Source organism: Astatotilapia calliptera, chromosome 6 (assembly GCF_964374335.1).
Source record: "Astatotilapia calliptera chromosome 6, fAstCal68.1, whole genome shotgun sequence".
Lineage (NCBI taxonomy): Eukaryota > Metazoa > Chordata > Actinopteri > Cichliformes > Cichlidae > Astatotilapia > Astatotilapia calliptera.
Window position 1 is genome coordinate 43,128,595 of NC_137427.1, and position 24,115 is coordinate 43,152,709.

Consider the following 24,115-nt stretch of genomic DNA (forward strand, 5'->3'; position numbering starts at 1 on the left):
TTTCGCTGCTATGCTTGTACAATGCCACACAGACCTAAGCAGAAGTGAGCACCGTGGGGTCTGTTTGGACCAAGAACTAGTCTTTTCTAGCGCAGCGCCTGGGATTCTGCCTCACTTTAGACCAGGTTTCTATTGGAGGGGCTGCTCAGTCACACAGCCAATGAGAAGTAAGGTCCAGGTCCACAGCAGGAAGCTGTTTTTTTTGGTAAAATCTGAATTTGTTCCTTAGCGGGCATAAAGACGTAGTGCTGCGTCCACTTTGTCCCACTGGTCCTGGAGCTGGAGGCCGACTGCCAGTCAGACTGAAATCTCATAGGTGGTGCCCCCGACACCAGTCACCTTCTTCACCCCGCTGCCTTGGGGCTTGTGGGCAGGACTCAGCATCAGTGCTGGGCTGGGACAGGCTGCTCTGGGCGGAGCGGACGTGTTGACTGGGTGACAGGGAGAGGAAGGGGCGGAGCAGGAGGAGGTGGAAGTCGAGGAGAAGGGCTGACCTCCATTAATCCGACTCAGAGATTTCATCTGCATCAGCTCATCCCTGATTTTAGGAAAAGACAGAAAAGAACAATTTTACTGAAAACTGCGGGCTGCAGCGTGTTAGCCATGTTAGCTCTGCTGCTAATTTCATCACTGAAGCGCGGCTACATTTGGATGGATGTCACCATTTACTACATTTAGACCTGAACACATTTCATGTTGAACACTGGAGATGAAGGAATGACTGGATCGCTTTGATCGGTGAGAAAGAATTTGGCGAGTCAGAGTGGACGTAGTTACGGCGTGCGTAGTTCCAGAGGGAACATGGACACACAGTTGGGCTGTTGTGTTACCGATGGTGACAATAAAAAGTGTTTACGCTGATTGGTCCTGTGTATGAAAATACTGGCGGTGGGCGGTGCTACCCTCAGCCATGTCGATGCTATAGTTCACATCAGGTCAACCCAAACCAGGGCTACCAAAGCTAGCTTTAGTACACAGAGGTCAGTAGTTTGTGGACGGTGAATCATGCTTTTCACTTCCCTTTAATAATCGTAGCTACAGAAACACCTTGGCAGTACACAGGGGTGGAGTACGTGTACACAACACAGCGAGCAGGACGGAAAAGAACAGGAATGAGAGACGGGACAGACAAACTGAAAACGCCGTCATGCAGCGGTCAGACTGAGCCTCAGTTTAACAGCAACACTGTGCTGCTACTCACGCTTCCTTCAGATTTCACTTCCTGTGCGGTTAAACCGAGGAGCAGTAAAAAGCTTCTCCCACAAACACTGGGCTCCTCAGTTTGATTAAAGTCATCATCACTGCACGTCAAATCATGGTGACCAAACAGACAGTAGCAATAACGCACAAGACAACAAACAACGCACAACAGATGGATGGAAGACGAGCAAAGGGAGAAGAATGAGAAACTCACAGGAAGTCTGGCAGGATGAGGAGGAGAGAAGGGAAGAGGAGGAGCAGGAGCAGGAGGAGCAGTCAATCAGGTAGTCAGGTTTCAGGCGAGCAGGCGCTTTTTCAGTGTCAAACCAATCGTCCCGACAAAAGCTCAAACTCATACTCACTTCGGCACTTGGATTCCTCCTCCTCCCATCCCTCCGCCTCCACCTCCTCCTACCCCCGCTGCGTTTGCTCCGGCCGACGCCGAGGCCTTGCGGACCAGCCGGTACTGCATTTCGGCGGCGGCTGCACTTGAATAGGAGAGCGACTTGCCCAGAGGTGGGGGGTGTGGGGAGCGGGGAGGATGCGTGGTGGAGGAGGAGCCCAGAGGCGTGTCGGTCGAACGGGTGCGATAGGGGTAGGCGTGGTGGGGCCCTGCGTGAGGGGCAGCAAAGCGTGGAGGACGAGAGGTGGAGGAAGAGGACGAGGAGTGATGATGGTGGTGGTGGGAGTGGTGGTGGTGATGGTGATGGTGGTGGTGGTGGTGTGGGGGCGGTGGAGCAGAGGTTTGACCGGCAGGCGCTGCAGGTAGGTGGGGCTCGCCCAGCAGGCGCTCCCTCTCTGGTGGAGGCGGTGGGGAGGAAGACGTGGAGGATGAGGAGTGATGGAGGAAGGGGTGGTGGTGGTGAGAGGAACGGTGGTGGTGGTGGGGTGACTGGGTGGACTGGGACTGCATCTCAGCCTCTCTCTGCTGTGACGACAGGAAGGGGGAGCTGTAGCCACCACCCGCCGCTGGCGTGCAGGGTCTCCCACCGGAGACGTCGGGGGCCACCGAGCTCACGCCCACTGCTTTGTCAAACTCATCGCCGCCTGCTAGCAAGCTGTCGTAAGACAGGCTCCCGTTGCGAGACGGGTGGTGGGGCGGGGGTGTCTGATTGGCTAAGCTCTTGAAGCTGGCGGAGGTGGTGGTGGCCTCTGAGACGTGGACGGTGCCCGCCGAGGTGTGCGTGGAGCTGGAAGATCGCGACGCCACTGCAGACAGGACGGTGGGGTCAGAGAAGGAGGGGTAGGAGCGCCCGCCCAGAGAATAGCCAGGAATGCCGCCTCCTCCTCCTCCTCCCTCTCGCCCCACCTCCCTCCTCTCCCCTCCTCCTCCCCCTCCCACTCTTTCAGACGACGTTTCCCTCCGATCCAGGCTGGGCTGCGAGCGGAAACCAGGCTGCTGGCTGGCCTGGAGGAGGGAAGAGGTGGAGGAGGAAGAGTCCCTGGCACTGCCGACGCTCTCCCCTCGACTTAGCTGGAGGAGCCAGAGGGAAGAGGAGAGAGAAGAGGGAAGGTGAAGGGAGGCGGAGGGAGGAAAAAGAAACAAGAAGAAGCTCAGCACATGAGGGAAGATTAAAGTCATACTGCACTCTAGCGGTGACAGCCTGACACAACAGCCACCCCTAACCAACGGTGATTAGTCAGGGGTGGGTCATCTGAGCAGAAGGCCGGTGGTTGGCCTGTGCTTTCACAAGTATCTCAGTGTATCCATCAGAGTGTGTGTGTGCACGTTAGGCTAAGAGAGTGCTCCAAGTGCTCGAATCGAGTGAAAAAGCATTAAAAGAACCAGCACATTTACCAAACTGCTCTTTGTACAACCCTGACTGTCCAGATGAACTCGGCAGCTCCATCATCATAATGTTCATTATAACCATGCCAGTGTTCAGACTCTCTGGATCCTGCTATTGTGCGCTGTATTTGGAGCTTCCTGCGCTCTGCCTGTTTCAGTAACATGTCAGTCAGAATGTCTGAGATGGTGAAATGATGGCGTTCGCTGTATTGACACTGATGCTTAAACACTAAAGAGGAATCGTACAGAGCTACAGCCACAGTCACTCAAAGCCCTTTTCCATTAGTACCTACTTGGATCATGTCGATGTGACTCAAACTATTACGACTGCCACCCAACGCGCGGGGGGGTCGGTGTAGCCACAGATCTTGTGATGACATTTGTATGCGACATGAACACCACGACAAAGGAACACGTCAAGGCTCAATGTGTGTCACACTCTGCATTTCCCCACTGCTGTGCTTTAAAAATGGTGGCAGTTTCTCTCATGACGTGTCGAGTGATGTCCCGACTGGCCAATCGTTGGCATGCGGTCTGCTGACATCACATTTTCAGATCACTTGGGACCCCAGGCAATGGAAAAGGGCTACAAGGCACAAATCTAACCAGGAAGAACTAACAAAGAAACTGAGGAGTGATATGGACCAGACAGGGGCACAAATACTGAGCAGAACCAGTGTATTTATGGCAGTCCTGATTGCTTCACGTTCATATCTCACTGTGTTCAAAGAACGCTGCTGAGACGGAGTCGTGAAGTCTGTTTTCAGTGGTTTCATTACAGTATTTCAGCCACGTCCAGTGCAAACAGAAGGAGACAGGAAACAAGTTAAAAGGAAGATAAGAGGAGGAAACTGCTTTCAGCACAATCACTTACTGATCAACAGAAAGCCACTGAGAAACCAAACCAAGATGGCCGACAGGAAATCAAAAGGAGAAAGAAAAAGAAAAACCAAAACAGAAATGGAGATGTTAGATTAAAAAATGATCAAAGAAGCAGAAGCAGGGACGAGTGGAGGTCCAACCTGACACGTAGCACACACTCTTGCATTCTGCGTGCGTTACCTGGTTGGCGTAAGCATGTGTGAGCGCCGTGTGGTTCTTGCCAGGGCTGTACGTGGGCCTGTATTTGTACATAGTGGGAGTGGGAGGGGCCTTGTTCAGCAAACTGCACTCTGGAGGGTGGAAAGAGAAACAAGATGAGCACAGAATCTCCTTCATGTGCACTGAGCACCATTAGCATAGAAGAGCTATAGTGAATGCAGAGTTTTATGTTTGGACACCCTGCATGATGATACTAGCACCGCTTCTTCTGACAGCTAACAGCCCTTCAGGTTTTGTGAGACTTTAGTCCGTCCTTCTGCAAAAGGTCTTGGGGTGTCCTGCATGCGCTGCTTTGAAACATTGTCCAATATTCTTGGATCAGAGGTGTGTGAGGTCTTCGTGAGGTGCGTTTAGGATCCTTCTCCTCGTTTTTAACCTTCTGTTCATTTACAGAGACGCTGTCACCAGCGCTCGTTTCAAAGCTCAAACCTCTGACGATGAATTTAGAGATTTCATCATATTAGTGCAACACAGCTGCTGTTTTTAATGATACTATGAAGTAAGACATAGTATCCCACAAGCAACCCTCTGCTGCTTGTGGGACTCTAAATGTTCACAGTACTGGCAGGGAGCTGGGGATACTGGAGCCCATCCCAGCTGTCAACACAGACAGACAGCCACTCACCTCCACATCCAAAATCACCAATTAACGTAATCTCCTCCATGACAGTGTATCCACGCAGCCACAGGGATTCGAACCCAGGACCCTCGTGGTGTGAGGCACCAGTGCTAACCACAAGCCTCCCGATGAGGATAAATATTAAGTCCTTTGAGTGTGGGTTCTCAAACCTTTGTATGAAACTATATGTTGAACAGGAAGCAGACAAACTGCAGCAGACAGAGTAAGAGCCAATCACCCTCTGTGTTTCCTCTGGTAATTCCTGGGTAGCGGAGCTCTGGTTTAGGAGGTGGTGGTGGCTCAGCGTCACAGGACTGGCTCTCCATCATTTCCAGACTGGACTTTGACTGGAAAGAAGAAATGCGAGCATTAGAGACAGAAAGTGACAGAATTACCCATCTGTTGGTGAAATACAGACATTCTGTGACCAAATCCGAACAGAAAAGTAGAAAGAAGCCTGGGGTCACACCCAGATGGACTTTTGCTGGGTGGTGTGAGTAGGGATGGGCATCGAAACCTGGTTCTTGTTGAGAACCGGTTCCCACTGTTTCAATTCCTTGGGATTGTTTGCCATTTTTGCAAACGATTCCCTTATCGGCTCCAGTCGCCCCGAATGATGTCACCACGTTGTGGAGCATCATTTACCTGGCAGGAAACACGGCGGCTCAAACGCTCAAAAGTTTGGTTATACTTCACGAGAACGGATGACAACAGGGCAACTTGCAATACTTGCAAAGCAGATATTTCATGTAAGGGAGGAAACACTACGAACATGCAAAAGCATTTGCTCACAAAACACACGATGACCTTAAATGAATGTCGTGTTTTTAATTCTGGACTCGTGAATCTCAACCCAGCAGCAGCGGTAACGTTTGCACGTCCTCTCCCGTTAATGCGGCAGGTAAATAATCAACTAACAGTGCATATTATGTTAGCGCGATCTGCCTTATTACAAACCTGCCATTACTGTGCATTTAGTGACCATGATGAGTCGGAATCGTGAAAATCTTATCAGTACCCATCTGTAGGTGTGAGGCTGTAAGAAACTTTATGTAAACTTTGTCCATGTGCAACTTAAATGAAAATGTTCCTGACTGTAACACAGGCAGAGCCAAAGGTCAAAGACTGTGTGAAAGAACAAATTATTCATCCATCTCCTGCTGCTTATCCGGGTTTGGGTCACGGGGCAACAGCAGCAGAGAAACTCAGCCTTCCCTCACCAGCCACCTCCTCTAGCTCATCCAGGAGGACACTGAGATGTTTCCAAGCCAGCCAAGTGATATATTCTCTACAGCAAGGCCTCCTCTTAGTAGGACATGCCTGGAATACCTCACCCAGGAGGCATCCTAGTCAGAAGTCCGAATAACCTCAGCTGGCTCCTTTCCATGTAGAGGAGCAGCGACTCTCAGGCTACGTCCACACGTACACGGGTATTTTTGAAAACGGCGATTTTCCGTTTTCGTTTTAAAAAATAATCCCGTCCACACATAAAGGCAGAAATGAAGGAAAACGCTGCTATGAACATGCCAAAGCAGCAGGTGGCGCTAGATTCCTAACCGTGCAGAAATGTTGGCCAATCAGAAGTCTAGAAGCCTCGGTGGGAAAAAGTTTTTAGAAATCTCCGTTTTCCGTGACCGAAAATGCTGTTTACGCCGGGCACGTGTGGACGTAGCCTTGAAGGGAAACTAATTCCTGACACTCTGATCCACAACCTCATTCTTTCGGTCACTAAACAGAGGCTGTGCTAAATTGACAGCTTCCCTTTCATGCTCATCTCTCGCTTCACCACAACAGATTGGTACAGCATCTCCATCACTGAAGACACCGCCCCAATCTGTCTGTAAACCTTGCATGCACTCTCCCCTCGAGATACTTGAACTCCTCCACCTGGGGCAGTAACTCATCCCTGACCTGGAGTGGGCGCTCCAGTCTTTAGTGGCTGAGAACCATGGTCTTGGACTTGGAGGTTCCTGCTGTCATTCCCTCCACTTTACACTCAGCAACAAACGACTCCAGTGCAAACTGGAGGTCAAAGGAGGCCAAAGGAACCTCATCCTCCGCAAGAAGCAAAGATAAAATCTTGCAGCCAACACTGTGGAGACCGCTTGACTATGCCCAGACACTATAAAAACTATGAAAGGGTCTGTGACAATGTTGAATGGCTAGAGCCACACTCCACTTGGCCTGCCAGTACCTGTCAGCTGCCTGTGGACTCCCAATAAGATTCCTCCTTCAGCCTGACGGCTCACTTCACCTCCAGTATTCACCATCTGGTTCTGGCACTGCCGCCACGAGAAGCACCGAGGATCGTGCAGGCCCCATTCCTTTCAGTAGCCTAAGCAAGAGGTGTGGAGCATGGTCCACTCGGACTCCGTGTCTCCCTGAGGAGAACCTCTGCCTGAGGTGTAAGTTGAAGATCTTGCTGACTGGGGCGTCTGTCAGACATCCTCAGTTTTGGTCTCCCAGGTCTGTCAGCAGTGACAGCGTTTCTGCGTCCAAGCCATGGCCACAGCTCTGATATACGTTTACGTACGATTACAAAATCAATCATCCACCTGCGACTAGAACAAATTATTCCATCCATTTCCTAACAAGTACAATACTTGCAGGTCTTTAGCAGTTTCTTACAGCAACACAAAAACAAAACTAAACAGAAACAAGATAAAATACAAACAACACCAAGAAAAAGGTGCAGCAAACAATAAAAACCCAAACTCAATAAATAGGACCCCGTTTTTGCATCCTTAGCTCTGCAGCACGCAGCCTGATGGATGTGGTTGGGTTTTTACTGCTGTGACCTTACAGGATTTCTGCCTGTTGAATTTCAAACAGCTTTTAGAGCTCTCGCTGCCATCTGGACCTGCCTATATGCAAACTTATCAAGTGCAGATTTGAATGAGAAGCACAGCTCCCTTGCATAACCCTTGTTTATTACCGGCAGGCTGAAGCAGCCAGCACAGCACAGTTTGTGGCACGTTAGCTTCACGAGCACCTTTGCTGCACCTCTTACCCTGTGCAGATCTCCCTGTATGCCATTGTCCAGTATCTTTGCAGCCAGCTGGGCCTCTGTCAGCTGTGGCCGAAGAAAAGGAGGCTGCAGACTCACATTCTGTGCACACTTTCTCCTGCCCAGATACCTGCAGAGAGCATTCACATCAGTACAGTGCTAATGATTGGTATCAAATCCAAATTCCTCTTAATCCTACATCTGATCACTTTCAACACTAACACCAAAGCAACAGCTCACAGATTGTTTAGTTTCTCACCAGCTGTTTCTGTTATTACACTATTCAGTGGCCAGTTTTAACAAATTCATTTTAAAAACAGGAAGTGTGATGAGCTACAGGGTAATGCTCTCGACACTCGACAAGAGAGTCCAATAAAAAGGGGAAACAAAGAACGGACCTGGGTGCCTGTGAGCTGCAGAGGACATGAGAGACATTCTTCCAACAGCCATTGGTGAAAGGGTTAACACCTCCTCTGAACTTCCCCGTTACCTGGAGACAGACACGTCACAAAAACTTACATGGAGAATATAACAATGCGGGGAGGGGGGTGGGGGGAGGGGTTAAATGGCTGTTAACCTGTATCCACTTTCAAATTAATGCACTCAGTAGGACGTGAGGACCGTTTGAAGGATAACCACCGTCTCTCTGCCAGGAAAACAAACATCCTTCCCTATGCCACAGTGCACAGTGGAAGGGCCAAAGAGGACGTTTTTCCTTGCCACTGTCACCGTGGGGTTGTCTGATATTTGGGGTTCTCTGTCTGTGATCTCTACCTAATATAAAGTGTCTTTAAACAACCGTTGTTACAAATTGGCACTATATAAATAAGACTGACCTGAACTGAATGAGCTAACTCCTGGGTTCCTGGTGTACATGTGTGCAACACTGACTTCTACTTACTTGTTCGTTGGTCGTCCTGCCTCTAGCCACAAGGACTATGTGGAAGCCAGTGAGGCCAGCGACAGGGATGAAGAACAGGCCTGCGACACACATTACTGCGAGCCTGAGAGCACGGGTGGGGGGTCAAGGACCTTAGCATCTTAAACATTACATTCAACAGATCAAGGCCTATGGAGAGCAGTGATGGACAAAACAACATGTGGTGTGTGTGGGGCGAGCAAAGCCAGAATGTACTCCTGTCCTAGGCCAGTTTATGCAGATTCGTGCGTTTATATCGTGTGTTTTCATTCTCATTCAAAGATCAGATTGGGTGGGGTTGGACCATCTTTTCTCAGGAAGCTACGTGAAATCTTCCCACGCCACAGTGGGGGAAAAAAAAAAAAAAAAAAGAGTGCCTCATTTAAACAACCTGACAGTAACTCAGCAATGTAAAACCAGATGAGAGTACCAGATCCACGAGACATGAAAGGATACGTGACAATGGCGTGCAGGCGGTCAATGTTCTGCCGATGGTAGAGGATGAAGAGCAGCCCAAAGCCAAACACAGCCATGATGTGGGCTGTCAGAGACAGCAGGAAGAGAAAGAAGTAGCGGTAGTTTCTCCTGCCGATGCAGTTGTTCACCCACGGACAATGATGGTCGAAGTCCTGCAGAGTCAGGGGGACATTTAAGACACCGTCAGAGGAGGCTGAAATAGGAATGCAGCCATTAAGAAGCATTATTTCCATGCACCACCTTTCCTGTCTAACCTCATTAAGTCCTCAACAGATACACAGAACTGTCATCTGCAGGTTGGGAATGTGACATACTTTCACCAGAATACTCTGATTACAACTCTCCCATGTGATCCCAAGAGAAGAGGCTTGAAATATTGTACAACTGCATGTTCAGAGGAAGGTCACAATATCAACAACTGTTTAGTCCTGAGATCAGAGATCTTTGGTCATCTGCTGATACAAACACGGATCCAACACCTGGACTGCTGCAGATGAGCAACGCAGATTACCTTTGAACCTGGAACATTCAAATAGATTCAGACAAATGCAGAACAGAGCCTGGGACGGACTGCCAGTGCTCTATCATGGAAACCCTGTAAACGACTGACTGTCTGTTGGCAGCATGCCACTTCCTGGGTTACACATGCACACTCACACAGAGCACTAAGGAGTAGGGATGGGTACCGGTATCCGGTGCCATTATGGTTCTGACATAAACGGTAGTAACCAGACCGAAAAGCAGCGCACATTTCGCTGCTTTATTTCCCCTGAGATGTCATACACTTTGGATTCCAGCCAATCATTTTACCTCTGCAAGCGTAGTAGGCGGGCCCAGGTACGTACGTTCTTTTAGAGCAGAGCTACAGATTAAAAACGCCCAAGGTGAAGCGGTCAAAGTCTGGCTGTACTTCACAGCAAAAAGATGCAAACTCAGCAGCAACAAGTGCTTTAAGCTGATACTGTGATACTGTCAAAGGAGGTAACACCTCGAATCTGATGAAACACCTGGCGACGCATAGCGTTTCTTTAAAAGAGCACATCTACTGTGGGTGTGGTAAATCTCCCTTAGCGAGTTAGCGCGGATCGCCCGTGCGTGGGGCTGGACCGTGCTTATCATTTTGCAGAAAAAAAGAGACTGCTAAAAATAAAAACACGAGAGCTTTTTGGACAAAGTTTGTGCTCTCCATTCTTTAAGCACCAGTTTGAGCACCGGCACCGTTTCAAAAGTACCGGTTTGGCAGCGGATAAAACCTAAACGATACCCATCCCTACTAAGGAGCTTGCAAAGAAAAGCGTCTGGACTTCTTTAAGTTGCTTGAAGACGTTTCACCTCTCATCCGAGAAGCTTCTTCAGTTCGAGGGTCAAATGGTGGAGAGTCCCAGATTTAAACCCTGTGGGAGTTTCCCCCCACAGAGGGACAAAAGGACCCCTGGTGATCCTCTACCTAATCACACGAGCTAAGGTGTGAAAGCAGGTGTAGGTCACAATCAGCCAGGGTTTCGGATGAGGTCATTGTGAAACCTGGCCCCACCCTATCATGTGATTTCCTGAGGTCAGATGGCCCAGGATGTGAGTGGGCGTTAAGGCGTCTGGGAAGGATCTCAACACTGGATTATAGATGGCAGACAGTTGGTGTCGTAAGCCCCGCCTCTGTTCAAAGATGGTCGCTCACAGTGGACATAGATGCTTCTTTCACTCCTCTTTCAAACCATCTGTCCAAAATGTGAACATTGGCATCCTTGAAAATTGAATTTCCCTCTTGGTGAGTTACTCCCACAGACCTTAGACTGTGATGAGCTGAATGACTGAGAACCTTCACAGACATATTGCACAGAGCACACAATCCCAAGGTCAGCCATATTTGATTTTGGCCTGGCAGCCAGTTCTTTACTGGATTAAGGACAGTGTGATTTTCTCCTGTTTGTCACTGTAACTGGAGAAAGAGACAGTGAGTGCTGGCTTAACGTGGAACGCTGCTAGCTGCATGTTTCACTGCAGCTCTCTGCCAATGGGGGAAAAACATGTAGCTGACGCTCAGAGAGGAGTCGATCGGTGGATTTAGGTAGTCAGCACATCACACCGGTGTGCCCAAATAATGTTTCCTGGCTTTTAAAGCCTATTCGTCGTCAGGTTCTGTTCCACACACAGTTACTTAAGAACTTAAACTCGGCTCAAACGTCATGTTGACACACCTGCAATGACACCTCTAAATATTTAAACTGCAATCGGCACGAGAGGTGCCTGTCACAGGCTGGGTCTCCGACCCAGCACTCTGAGTTTTCTTTGTATTTTTTGATATGTTATTAGTTTGTGTTATTTCCTATTTTGCCTTTAGTTTAGGCAGTTATTGGTTATTGTTCCTGGGTTTTCTATGTTTTGGGGTTTGGTATTTATTCATCACGTGTTGGGTCTGTTGTGTTGTCATGTTTAGTTGTTAGTATTTCCTGTTTTATTTTGACAATGTCATGTGTTCTTTGTTCATTGTATTTAGCTTTCTCTCCTGGTCCTGTCATTAGGTTTATGTCTGTCAGCTGTTCCCCCATGTGTCCCCACTTCCCCTGATCACCTCATGTCTGTATTTAAGCTTTTTGTTTTCTTCATGCCATTGTCGGTTCGTCTGTTTATCTCACCAGGGTCACAGTTTTAGTCATGGTCTTAGCCTGTTTACCTCACCTCAGTCATAGTTCTAGTTTTCATCTGTTATGTATTATTAGTCTTAGTCATGGTCTTTGTTTATTATTTTTCCACCACAGTCATAGTTTAGGTTTTGGTCTCAGTACCATTTAGTATTTTGTTTCTTAGTGTTTTGCCTGTTTGTTTTTGGTCTCTTGGTTCATTTCCTGCCGTCATCGCATTAAAGGTTCACCTTTCTGTTAATCATTACAATTCCTCGTCATCATCTGCTTTTGGGTCCTGTTTCCACACACATCGGCGCACCCCGCCGTGACAGTGCCATCATCATCTTCAGCTTGTCCTCTGCAGTAGAAGGCTGCAGTGTGAACATATCAGGCCATTTAAGATTGTGCACTGAGTTTAGAGTCATGTCTCTGAGACAGCGAACAGATAGAGGTGCGTCACTGCTGTCTTGCCTGATGATGGACACGAGGCAGCCATTCTGTGGAAACCATTAGCAAACACGTATGTAGCCTGAGAGGCCCATCAAGACCATTTTCACTGGCTTAGCATCAGCTACAGTTTGGCTACACACGTGCCCAGTGGAAGGAGTGTAAGTAAGGAGTAGATACTGAAACATTTTCAGGTCCAAAACTGCAGTAAACTCCTGTTACAGGTCGTGCTTGAGCTGGAGTACCGTGTTATTCAAAGGACGACTACAGGCTGTCCAACTCGTTTGCACCCATCAACACTGACACTCCTCCTTCCATCATACACTAACAGGACAGCTGCAGAGCAAAGACATGTCCTTGAGTTACATCTTCTAAACACATCTAAAGATTTATAACAATGATGATAACCACATGCCAAAACCAGCCGGGCGAGGGTTTGAAAGTGTGAAAATCACAGCGCACGTGTGTTGTGGACACGGCTCACTAACCACAGACGCATACAATGATTCAGACTGTTTCAGATCAAACTGGGCTGTTTATAGTGCAGGCTTACTCAGCGTGCAACATTCAGACTGTTCATATGAAGAATAAATGAGTAAATGTAAAAAGTCAAACACACCTCAACACAGTTGTCACAGACAGAACAGTGGGAGCAGCGTGGCGGCCTGTAGAAGCGGCAGGTTGAACACCACTTCATCCTGACCTGGATCCCTCTGATCTCCACCGTCTTGTACAGTGGAGCGCGGAAATCGTCTTCTTTGTCCTCGTCCTCCTCGGCTGCACAGAGAACACACACAATCCTAAAACTGACGATCTATTGGTCAAAAGTGAGACAGTGAAAGTGCCAAAGCTCGCAGCTGCCCACTCAGTCCACCCGAGTTTGACCGTAGGCGTCCACGTTCAAATGATGGACTACAAAGAAGGTTTCAGTCTGTAGAAACTATTTACTCTTTCATAGCAACTGTTTTTTACAGTTTCAAACAAGCCAGTCGTGTGGAAAGGGTCACGGGTCGCCTCTCCGTGTCAGTCAAACAAAGGGCCCTCTGACCCCTCGGTATTTTAACAATCCTGTGACTACACTGAAACCTCATCATCTCATATTTCGTGTCAGACTTTTCACCTCAGACTCAGATCAAAAGAAATAAAAAACAAAACAGAAATGAATGTAAAATATAATGTAAATTCACTGGTGTTGGGTTGCCTAGGAACACACATTCTGATAAGAGGCTGCTCTGACATGAGCCAGAGATAGCTAGCTAAAAACACAGAGGACTGCAGTTAAATAAAAAAGCAGAGCGTGTGACTGAACGCATGGACAACTGGGTGGACGGAAGTTCTGAACTGTGGGGATCCTAGCAGAGAATCCACAGTGTGGAGAGCTAATCCCACCAAATAAAGAGTCAAATCCAGAACAGCAGCGTGGACGACGGGGCGAGGCGACCGCATGCAGATGTGGACAACACGAACGGTTTTTGTAGCCAGCTGTGAGGCCAGTTTTAAAATGTTTAATATAACTAACAACACACGTTATCCAAAACTCATAATGTTTATGTTCCGTAATAATTACATTATTTTATCTGTTAGCTGTTGTTGTGTTCACCATAATGATCTAAATGATAACAACTAATCAAACCTAAAAACCGTGTCAAAGCTTACTTTACATGAGGAGAATCGGATTAAAATGAACACGCGACCTTAAATGATGCCTGCTGCTAAACTTCACAGCTCCACTGTATCTATCTCAATAGTATGAACAGACCTCACACCACAATGAGACATCCCAACGACTGAGCCGCGGCACGCTTCCTGTGCAGCGCGCCTCACTGAGGTGCTGCTGCGCTCTGCAGCTTTAATCCATCACTTCATCCAAGTCCTGCCTGTTCGACACAACTTACCTGTTTGGTGACACCCAGCATTAAAAGGCATTCATTCAACCATCCGTGCACTCACCTCGGGGGAAGATGCCAGGGTCCATGAATGTGGCCATACAGAAGTTAGCCAAAACAAAGAGGAAGATGATGCCATTGTAGATGGGGATGGCCACTGAGAAACGCTCTGAAAGCCACGGACACCTGAAACAAGACCAAGCCTCACGTTGGAGATGTCCAAACAAATGCATTACAGAACTGTTAGAGCTGAGTGTCGTTAAACGTGAGGCTGCGGTCTTTGTAGCAAAGCTGCAGCACCATGTGTTTTCTAAGGAAAATGTTTATAAAGGAGCTGTTCTGCTAACTTCCACTATTTGTCTATTCTTGGATCTATCAGAACAGCACCCTGGTGTGCTCCTGCAGGGATCGATCACTATTTTAATTACAGATTATATCAGTAAGGAAGCTGACTAAATATTAACTGATAACTCATGGCAAAGGGGTGGGATTAAATAAGTGTTTACTTCTTCCCACTCACTTTCAACATGTCAGGGCTTGCAAAATCGCTAGCCCGATGTCCCGGGGCTAGCGATTTTTTCAGTCGGGCTACCAAAATCTATCTCTGCCCTGCCCGTTGGCCTATCGTAGGAAGGAAAAATATATGTCAATGCTTTTGCATTCTTTCGGAAATGTAGCTGGGTAATTATGTCATTGGGTGAGCCACTGTCAATATGTGACATATTGAAATCGCGTTTGAATTTGCGCTTGTTTTTTGCTTTCACTTTGCAATCGCGCGACCTGTGTATAGAGAGCGACAGCACTGATCTGTGAGTGATGATAATTTGTGCACCAATTCCTCTGACATCGTCTTATTAATCGTTAGCTTACTATGCAAACATGACAAGTGAAATCTCCGGCAGCTTAAACATGTGAGAGGTTGATCGCGCAGAGAATCGCTGAGCTTATGTGAGTGCGTGTGTGTAAAAGCAGCAGGATATATATTTTAGTTCTGCTGAGCCAAATAAGACAGGTCAGGGTGAAGAAGTGACAGCCAAAGAAAAGCTTACCACAAAACGGAGAAGTTATGACAAATCAGACTATAAGGCAAAAAGAAAGTGCAGCTTTATGGTTTCATGGACAAAAGAATTTCTGTGGCTGCGATATGACGAGCTAAATAACCAGGGCTGCACATAAGTGGTCCGCAGGTGTGCATTCGCTGTCAAAATAAAAAACACGCACAAGATAAGAAGTTGCAACGCGTGTTTGCGTACATAAGATTTTCTGGAGGAGGACAGACATTTGTTTAGAACTTTTAAAGATGTCAAGAAGCTCCTTTAAGCAATTACTGTGATGTTCCTCCACCTCCAAAGAAATGTCAGAAGGAGTCCGAACTACAAAAGAAGCGCGTATTCTCGGAAAAGTGGTTGCAGGAGGTGAGCTGGCTTCAAACAAATGATGAACGCACAGAGATGTGGTGCAGAATGTGCCGTGAAAATCCCACTCTAGGACAAAAACAGCCTTTTATATGGACGCAAACGCGCGCTGCAACTTCTTATCTGGTGCGCGTCTTTTATTTTGACAGCGAATGCGCACATGCGGACCACTTATGTGCACCCGTGTAAATAACATAGGCTACGTTCACACTGCAGGCGAAAGCGCATCAAATCCGATTTTTTTGACCCTATGCGACTCATATCCGATCATGCTATGACAGTGTGAACGGCGCAAATCCGATATTTTCAAATCCGATCTGGGTCACTTTCGTATGTGGTACTGAATCCGATACATATCCGATGTTTTAGAAAGCGACTGCTGTTTGAACGGTCAAGTCGCATTAAATCCGCCTTTTACGTCACCGACACAAGACTGAAGCCAATTATCAGCGCCAGAGAAGCGCCCGAGAAGACATCGCGAACGCTTCCTGGCCATCCAGTGTAGATGTCAGTGAAACTGTTGGGAAGACAACGTAAACATTTTATTTGTTCTGTATAATCTGCAGATTCTGACAGAAATCTGCAGCTATCCTTTGAAGCACCGCTCCTCTAAAACAGCAATAAGGATAATTATTAGGTTATTTACATTATTATGTAAATAACAAAATAACTTAAAGCAAAAATTGGGAAACGTGAAGACCGAAGTCTTTATATTAACGGCCATCAGTCAAACAATACTGTTTGCTCTGGGTCTAAACAGAGCGCGTTGTGTGTGACGTCTTCTTTTGCGCATGCGGGCCGCTTTGAGCGTTCACACTAGAGCGCGTTTGCTGTCACATTTTATTTGTAGCGTGAACAAGCAGACAAAAAAATCGGATTTGATCAAAAAATCTGAATTGAGCATTAAGACCTGCAGTGTGAACGTAGCCATAATGTTCTGCCGGGTGTGTTGTTGGTTTTCTCTCGATTTCTGAACTGACAAGCGCCTTTGTTACTGGGACCAGTTATTTTAACTCATTCACTGCCAGCCATTGGCAGTGAATGAGTTAAACCCATTGACTCATACACTGCCATTGACGGCTATAGACGTCAATGGCAGTGAATGAGTTAAGAAAGGCCCCCATTAGAACCCATGAGAAATGCAAGAAATGCATTATTGCTCAGTCTGCAATATCTTTCCCAGAACAAACACCAATTGCAAATAACAAACTAAAAATAAACCTGAAAATCTGTTTAGAACAGCTACTATGTTGCAAAGAGTGAACGACCACTGGCACAATGCAGCAGTCTGTGCAAACTTCAAAAGCAAACGGCCTCGATCTTGGTTCCACTTGTCTCTTACCCGTGACTTCAGTGGAAATGTCAGATTCAGGATCTGACACAGACTGATTCATGTCCTACACAGTTCTTACAAGTTCATAGAAATTTCTGTTCAATTAGAACCAAGTATTTGAGTTGATGATTGTAATTTTTATACAATGTTGTAATTTGTGTTTAAACTATTTTTGATTGATGTTTTGTTTCCGTTACAATATTATACTTTAATGTATAATATTGTAACAGAAACAAAACATCAATCAAAAAATTGCTCTCTTTTTTATTCGGGCTACTTACATTTATTTTGGGCTAAAACTGACGAGTCCCTGCCCGAAGGGCTACCAGGGGTTTTGAAATTTTGCGAGCCCTGCATGTAAATGAATCAGAACAGTAGCAATATTGAAAAGTATTGACTTTTGTATAGTATTTTTTTCTCTCTTATTTTCTTTACTACATGTACCTGTATATTGTTTACATGTTTGAAATAAATGAACAAACAATAAAGAATAAACCACTCTGGATGCGAGTGGTCCAGTGCTGGACGCCTTTGAAAAACAAAAGCAACATGAATTATGTGATCCTGGATGGTAACAATCATGATTTTAAAATCTGGATCTTTCTGATCCTGAACTTGCGTGGGGCGTTTTTGTTTTTGTTAGTTATTAGACACTGGGATCATAAAAAGACCATCTCCATTTTAACTGTCATACACGGCAACATGACAGAATACAGCAGGGGAACAAAGAGTGGCAGACCAGATGATGAGCTTTTGTCAGGGTGACAGATGTTGGCCTATTTTCTCTTCACTAATCTGATGCACAGAGCTGACTGACCACCATAATGAGCCCCCCTCTCCCACGCACGCACGCCAATCTGACATATTCATGTTTCTCCTACAGAGGACACACGCCCACTATTTTTTCCTCACACTTCCTGACACACGTGCACACCAGAGTGAGGTGTTTGCAAGATTACTGATAATAGTCTGTAACCTCATTGGCTTAGCATTCTCACACTCACAGAGTCTGCTTACCCCCCTAAATGTATGCTATCATGTGTGTGGCAGGTAAGTGAACCTGTTGGGAACATCCTGGCGAGTTAAGGGGTTAATGTCAACAATGAATTGGGGGTGAGGTTGCTCAATACTCCCATGGTCCTTTTGTTCCCCTCTGGCATCACCAGTGGACGACAACATTCCCACCATGTAGCAGGGGAGGTTATCCACCCACCACAAAGCACACAACGTGCACATGGCACAGTGTTTATAGCTTTGGGACAAAAACCACCAGTGGGATAAAATAAATACATACAAGTGTCTCTGCAGATGCACCGTCACACTACAGTGGAGCACTGAAGTACATCACACACAAAATTCCTCTGCTTTCTTTTATTTGATGATGATAGACCAGTGCCACACACACACACACACACACACACACACACACACACACACACACACACACACACACACACACACGTTTTGTGTGTCTGGGCAGGAGGAAACCGTACCAATGCAGATTGAAATTATCATCATCATTATAATACAGTGTTGTTATAGTCATAATTATTATTATTAAAACTAGAATGCATTAGAGGAGCAGTGAAATTGAAATGGTCTGGACTAGCGAGCTACAACTGCTTGCTTTGACCATCAATGATTTGTGACGCGGCGTCCATCAGCACAACCCTAACTGGACGTGCTGGGCCTCATTCATTAACGTGTGCACAGAAATGTTCTCGCTCTGCACGCACACGTAAACCAACAGCTGTGTTCGTGAAACCTGCTCATCACCAACTCTGTTCCCACCACCATGGATATGCTAGTGAGTGAGAATCATTCTGAGTGGATCGTCTGTGGTACTGGCAGTATTTAGCTACGTGCTGTGGCTCAGGTACAAAAAAGAAGAAGAGTTTGAATCAAAGTTGATTATTGAACAAGATTAAGTGTCGGGCTGGGCGTCGTCACTGATTTCTACCACTGATCCAATTCTGATTCACAAGCTCCCGATTCGATTCAGAAATATTATAATTCTGATCATTTATCAGTACATGTCCACATTTTTGTATCTATGTATACAAACAAAGCTGACGCTGTGAGACTTCAGAGGTGTGAACATCACAGCAGATGTCTTTGTGTCAAAGGAACTGAGGATAAAACATGAAGGAGATTTTCCTGGCCGGGCTTTTATAGCAGATAATAAATCCACCAATCAACATCTGAACATTAGCTGATGCTGCTGAAGAGAAGCGGAGCAAAGTTACAGAGTTTGATCAGAGACACAGCTGAGAGTTTGTAATTTGGTATAATTTTTAAAAGTTTACATTTCTTTGACAACAGTAGGCTGATGCTTAATAAGCAGAGAGTAATGCAGAAACAGATCTGAGGCGGGAAACTGTTCTTGAAGTACAGAGAGAGCTGTGCAGGAAGTGTGATTTTATCGTGGTGGAAGCAAAACAGCAAAGGTCCGAGATGACGATGCTTATCAAACATGAAGTGTAGTTTGGATCTCCTTTTGCTGCTGGTTCAGTCAGTTTTAGTCGGAGTTACTCAACCTGCAGCATCAGAATCTGTGAGATGTCTGCGTTCAGCACCCGACGTGTCCACGATCCACGCTGTGGACTCCGTGGACTACCGGCGCTCATTTCCTGTTTTAGCTGTTCGCCGGTTGTTGACGTAGTTTTGTGAGCTTTAAGCTGAGATTCTGGCATTTCTGACAAAATACATTTATATTTAAAAATCGATTCAGGATTTAATGAATCGATGTCACTTTATTCAAACTAAAATCGATTTTTAAACCCGCCCCTTATTCACTGACCACCTGAATGAAGAGCAGGCAGGAAGCAGAAGATTAAAGACCAGTGCTCCCAACATTCATAAGAAGAGGAGCGACTCTGGTTTTATATGTTAAACATTAGGGAGGAACACATGAGCATGAGAGTGTGAAATGGTTGGTAATCCTGCTGAAGCAGAACAACACGGCCGCTCTTTGGAACATGTTACAGGTATGCACTCCGTTTACATGTGATAGTCACATTTGACTTAATTACTCACATACGGCTGGAAAAAACACTTTAAAATGTTCATTAGTTTAAGTTAAACAATGACTTTTGGCTCCCAGGTTGCTGCATGAAATATTCATGCTCAGTTTGTGTGCACTCGTTTGTCTATTTGCCTAACTTTTAATGTCAGAGAGAGTGACATACGTGCCACAGGGTGCTGAAGAGTTTAGAAAAGAGTTTTAAACCTCATGTTTGGTCATAAATGAATCTCTACGTCCTGCATGTGCAGCCAAAACCAAATGTAATGATTGCATCTGATATTTTCATCATAATATAACTAATTAACGCATTTACACAAATTAATCTGCCATCACAGTCAATGCGATTAAAATTTTTCACACATTTAACGCATCTGGAGTGCAGAATGCCTCAAAATCCCTGAAATGTTTCTGTCAGCACATTTCATGCAGTTTGTCCAAGTACAGTTACCTCCCCACATGCCCGACTGGGCAATAGGTCTGGTAGTGACGGGCAACTGAACCAATCAACTCAGTAGGAAGATGATAAACGCACATCAGCCCTCTCGATTGGACATTTGAGCATTAAAACAAATAAGACGGAACAGTCGGCTGATATAAAGTATTATGCACATTGTGCAAGAAGGAATTTTCTTTTCACCGAATCACTTCCAGCTTAAAATATCACATTGACACGAAGCACACGTTAGCCGGGGATGCTGCTAGCACTTTGCGACAAACCACTCAGGGAGCATCATGATTTATTTATTACATTTTATGTAGAGTGGATAAATAAAAGTATATTTACGGTGGCCCCTAGAGACAAAGCACATACAAACTCCGCAGCAAAACACAACAGAAGTGCTCCAGGATGCTAGGGGGCAGTGTTGAGCTTTTGTTACCTAGTGGCTACACAAGCCAGCAAGTACCAACGACCGGATCTGGTGTGTGGTAGTAACAGGTAAATGAACCTTTTTTTTATTTTTTTTATTATTTGAATATATGTGAGTGCTTGTGTACAAATACACAAACAATACACACATGCTTTCAATTGTGTAATTTAAGTAGCTCTGTTTTGGAAGTTCAGTTAACGCTAGGGATGTGTTTTGGAGTTTGTACGTGCTTTGTCTCTAGGGGCCACCGCATATATTTATATATAAACATATATAAATAAAACCACTTTTTTTACATTAGTAATTCCTTTTGTGCATAATTTTATATTATTGTTAATAATAAATTAAAGCAAAGAACAACCTGAAGAGCCGGTTCGGAGCTGAAAGAGCCGGCTCTCTAAAAAGAGCCGGAAATCCCATCACTAGTAACCATGTCTCTTAACAGGTGCCATTTATGGTCCTTATACACACACAAAACAGTAATATTACGTTGAAGCGCTGGAGCACTTCTGTTGTGTTTTGGAGTTGGTACTAGACGCTTCTTCTGGGCTATATTCTCAGCAGCATATTAAACATATCAGGTCCCCATAAGGAGAATCCTGTGCTAACGGCTGTCTAAATGACTCGGGTAAAGTTTGTAGCATGCATGCTTGTTGTTTTTGTCTGCTTCCACTTGTCTTTGCACTAGGATGATGTCGGCGTAAATGTGCAGTCATACTCGTTGTGTTCCCACTAGTGCTGTCAGCGTTAATCTGAAATGACGTTAACGCCACAACACGGCAAATCTCCGTTAACGAGCTACCGCCGATCGCCCCGTGCATGGGGCTAGACGGCCAACACGTTAACGAGCTAACTGCGCTAACACACTAGTTCACACCAATGTAATTAAGCATTGCATGGCACATCCAACATACTGTTTTACTTTAGTCCATGACTCGCTTACCTTCAGGGTCATACGTCACATGAAAACCAAAATAATTCCAAACGCCAGATCTGAATGAGGGTGGGGGAGGTCCATCTTGCAAGGAGAGCTTAACTTCTGTCTCGCTAGCTTGCCCTGCGCTCTTCCTCCTGACGATGCTGTCTGTGTTGAGCGCTCAGTGGATCTGCGCTCGACAGTGCAGCCTAGGCGGAGTAGTCGAACACAGATTCACTGAGCGCTCAACACAGACAGCATCGTCAGAAGGAAAGTTGATAAAATAAATTACAAATGTTGCATTGTTCGATACATATGCGTACCGAACCGAAAGCACTGTATCGAACGGTTCAATATCGATACGAATATCGTTGCACCCCTAATAAAAATATATATATATATATTTGTATATATCTCTCTCTCCCCCTCCCTCCCTCTCCCCCTCCCTCCCTCTCCCTCTCTCAAAAGTCCGTCTTAACTCTCTTAACTCGTCTGAACTCTCACAGGAAAGAACCTGTGTTGAAAGACTGAAGAAAACTATTCTCTTTGAATTGAAGCATTTAACATTCTGTATTTACTTCATTATATTGTATAAATGTCTTTTAAAAGCTTAAATATAAAGCTGAAAAAATGTAATTGCAACCAGGGTATTGATCAAGTAATTGTGATTAATTGCGATTAATTACAGAAAACTGAGATCAATTAGTTAAGTTTTTTTCATCTATCGACAGCACTAATTATAACATGTATTAATGTGAAAGGGCAACTTCAGACAATGTTCAGTCCTCATTCTTTACAGAGCGTCCGCAGGCAGTGGATTATTGTTCTTTTACTTGATAAATAATAAATATATCCTTTGTTACTTAATATATTTAGATGCACCTCATTTTGCATACACAAACCTGTAACATACATTTCTATGGGAAACACTGGGGTAAGGGTTAGCTGTGGCAGTTACACTCTGAGTGGCAGTGAATGTTCTCACAGGGACAGATATCCATGTCTGTGCTTATCCAGGTAAGTGAGAGGCATCAGTGACATTAGCTACCCCAGTGGTTCCCAAACTTTTTTTGCTGGGCCCCCCTTTGTTTCACAAGAAAAATGCCCCCCCCCCCCACAAAACAAAAAAACCTTCCTCCAACCACACGCCCATATTTTGCTCCATTGCTGTTTATTTCACACCTCAAACATTTAGTGAACAATTAAGCAAATACAAATAATCTGCAGGAAGTAATAACATAAACTACTAACTCTGTCACGCTGCGTCCGCACCTACACGGGTGATTTTGAACACGCAGCTGTTTCGTCCACGTAAACGGCGTTTCAAATCACTGAAAACTGAGATTTTTTAAAACTCCTTTTTTGCGTTTACGTGTGGACGAGGAATACAGAGTTCGTCACGCAGCGTCAAAGGTATGTAACTTTTTCCACGTCACGCTGTGGCCACGTTATTGTTTACATGAGATGAACTGCAGAATGGCAGATATTCAGGGGTCCGTTCTTCGTACCTCGCTTACTACATCCAAGATCAAACCATCGCGCTAACTTTGAGCTCTCTATTCCGGTTCTCCAAACACACCTGTTGTTGACGATTAGTACAGCTGGATGAAGTAATGTGAGATCACTGGGTGGCTTAACAGGGGCTACGCATCGATAGTAGAAATATTGATCGGCAACCCTTTGATTGGTCGGCGAAAATGTCGAAGGAGCGCGCTCGGTATTTTTCGGCAGCAGAGCAAGAACTCTTGATTGAGAGATTTCAGGAGTTTCAGAGTTTAATTAAAACGCAAGGGAACACTGCAAAGGCTGCAAAAGCAAGGAGAGAGGGCTGGCAGGAAGTTGCTGACAAATTAAACTCGTAAGTGATTTAATAATAACAATAATAATGGATTGGATTTATATAGCGCTTTTCAAGGCACCCAAAGCGCTGTACGATACCACTATTCATTCACTCTCACATTCACACACTGGTGGAGGCAGCTACGGTTGTAGCCACAGCTGCCCTGGGGCAGACTGACAGAAGCCAGGCTGCCATATCGCACCATCGGCCCCTCTGGCCAACACCAGTAGGCGGTAGGGTAAATTTATTATATTATATTATATCATATTATATTATATTACATTATATCCTTTCACATTAGAGCCACAACAGGACCCACTAGAACATGGGAACAAGTAAAAGTGAAATATAAGAATATTTTACAGAATGGTAATATTTATCACTTATATTGCTTTTCGTCTCTAGGAAAGAGACCCTGAAATAATCTGTTTGTTTATAACAGCAACCAAGAAAAGGGCAGAGCAAACAAAGACAGGTGGTGGTCCTGCACCCCCTCGTCAACAAGTTGGTTAAGTAAATAATACCCTCACGGGAATATCGATATCTCTCTATGAGCACACTGTCGCGCTGAGGTAAAGGATCCTGTCTGTCCCGCAATATACGCTGGATTCTGAGGACTCTCCTTATCAATCTTGCACCTTCCGCAATGGG

General features: G+C 45.6%; 1 protein-coding gene across 1 annotated transcript in view; it reads right to left on the reverse strand.

The window, feature by feature from the left end:
* zdhhc5a (zDHHC palmitoyltransferase 5a) overlaps positions 1-24,115 on the reverse strand; it is a 33,606-nt gene that overhangs the window by 1,729 nt on the left and 7,762 nt on the right. The window contains exons 3-12 of the mRNA XM_026172141.2: positions 14,131-14,252; positions 12,800-12,957; positions 9,092-9,264; positions 8,618-8,720; positions 8,115-8,206; positions 7,720-7,846; positions 4,948-5,056; positions 4,052-4,161; positions 1,563-2,674; positions 1-538 (exon numbers count right to left, since the gene is read on the reverse strand). The exon at positions 1-538 is cut by the window's left edge and continues 1,729 nt beyond it. Of these exons, the coding sequence (XP_026027926.2) occupies positions 298-538; positions 1,563-2,674; positions 4,052-4,161; positions 4,948-5,056; positions 7,720-7,846; positions 8,115-8,206; positions 8,618-8,720; positions 9,092-9,264; positions 12,800-12,957; positions 14,131-14,252 (2,347 nt within the window). The 3' untranslated portion in view covers positions 1-297. The remainder of the gene's footprint in view (positions 539-1,562; positions 2,675-4,051; positions 4,162-4,947; positions 5,057-7,719; positions 7,847-8,114; positions 8,207-8,617; positions 8,721-9,091; positions 9,265-12,799; positions 12,958-14,130; positions 14,253-24,115) is intronic.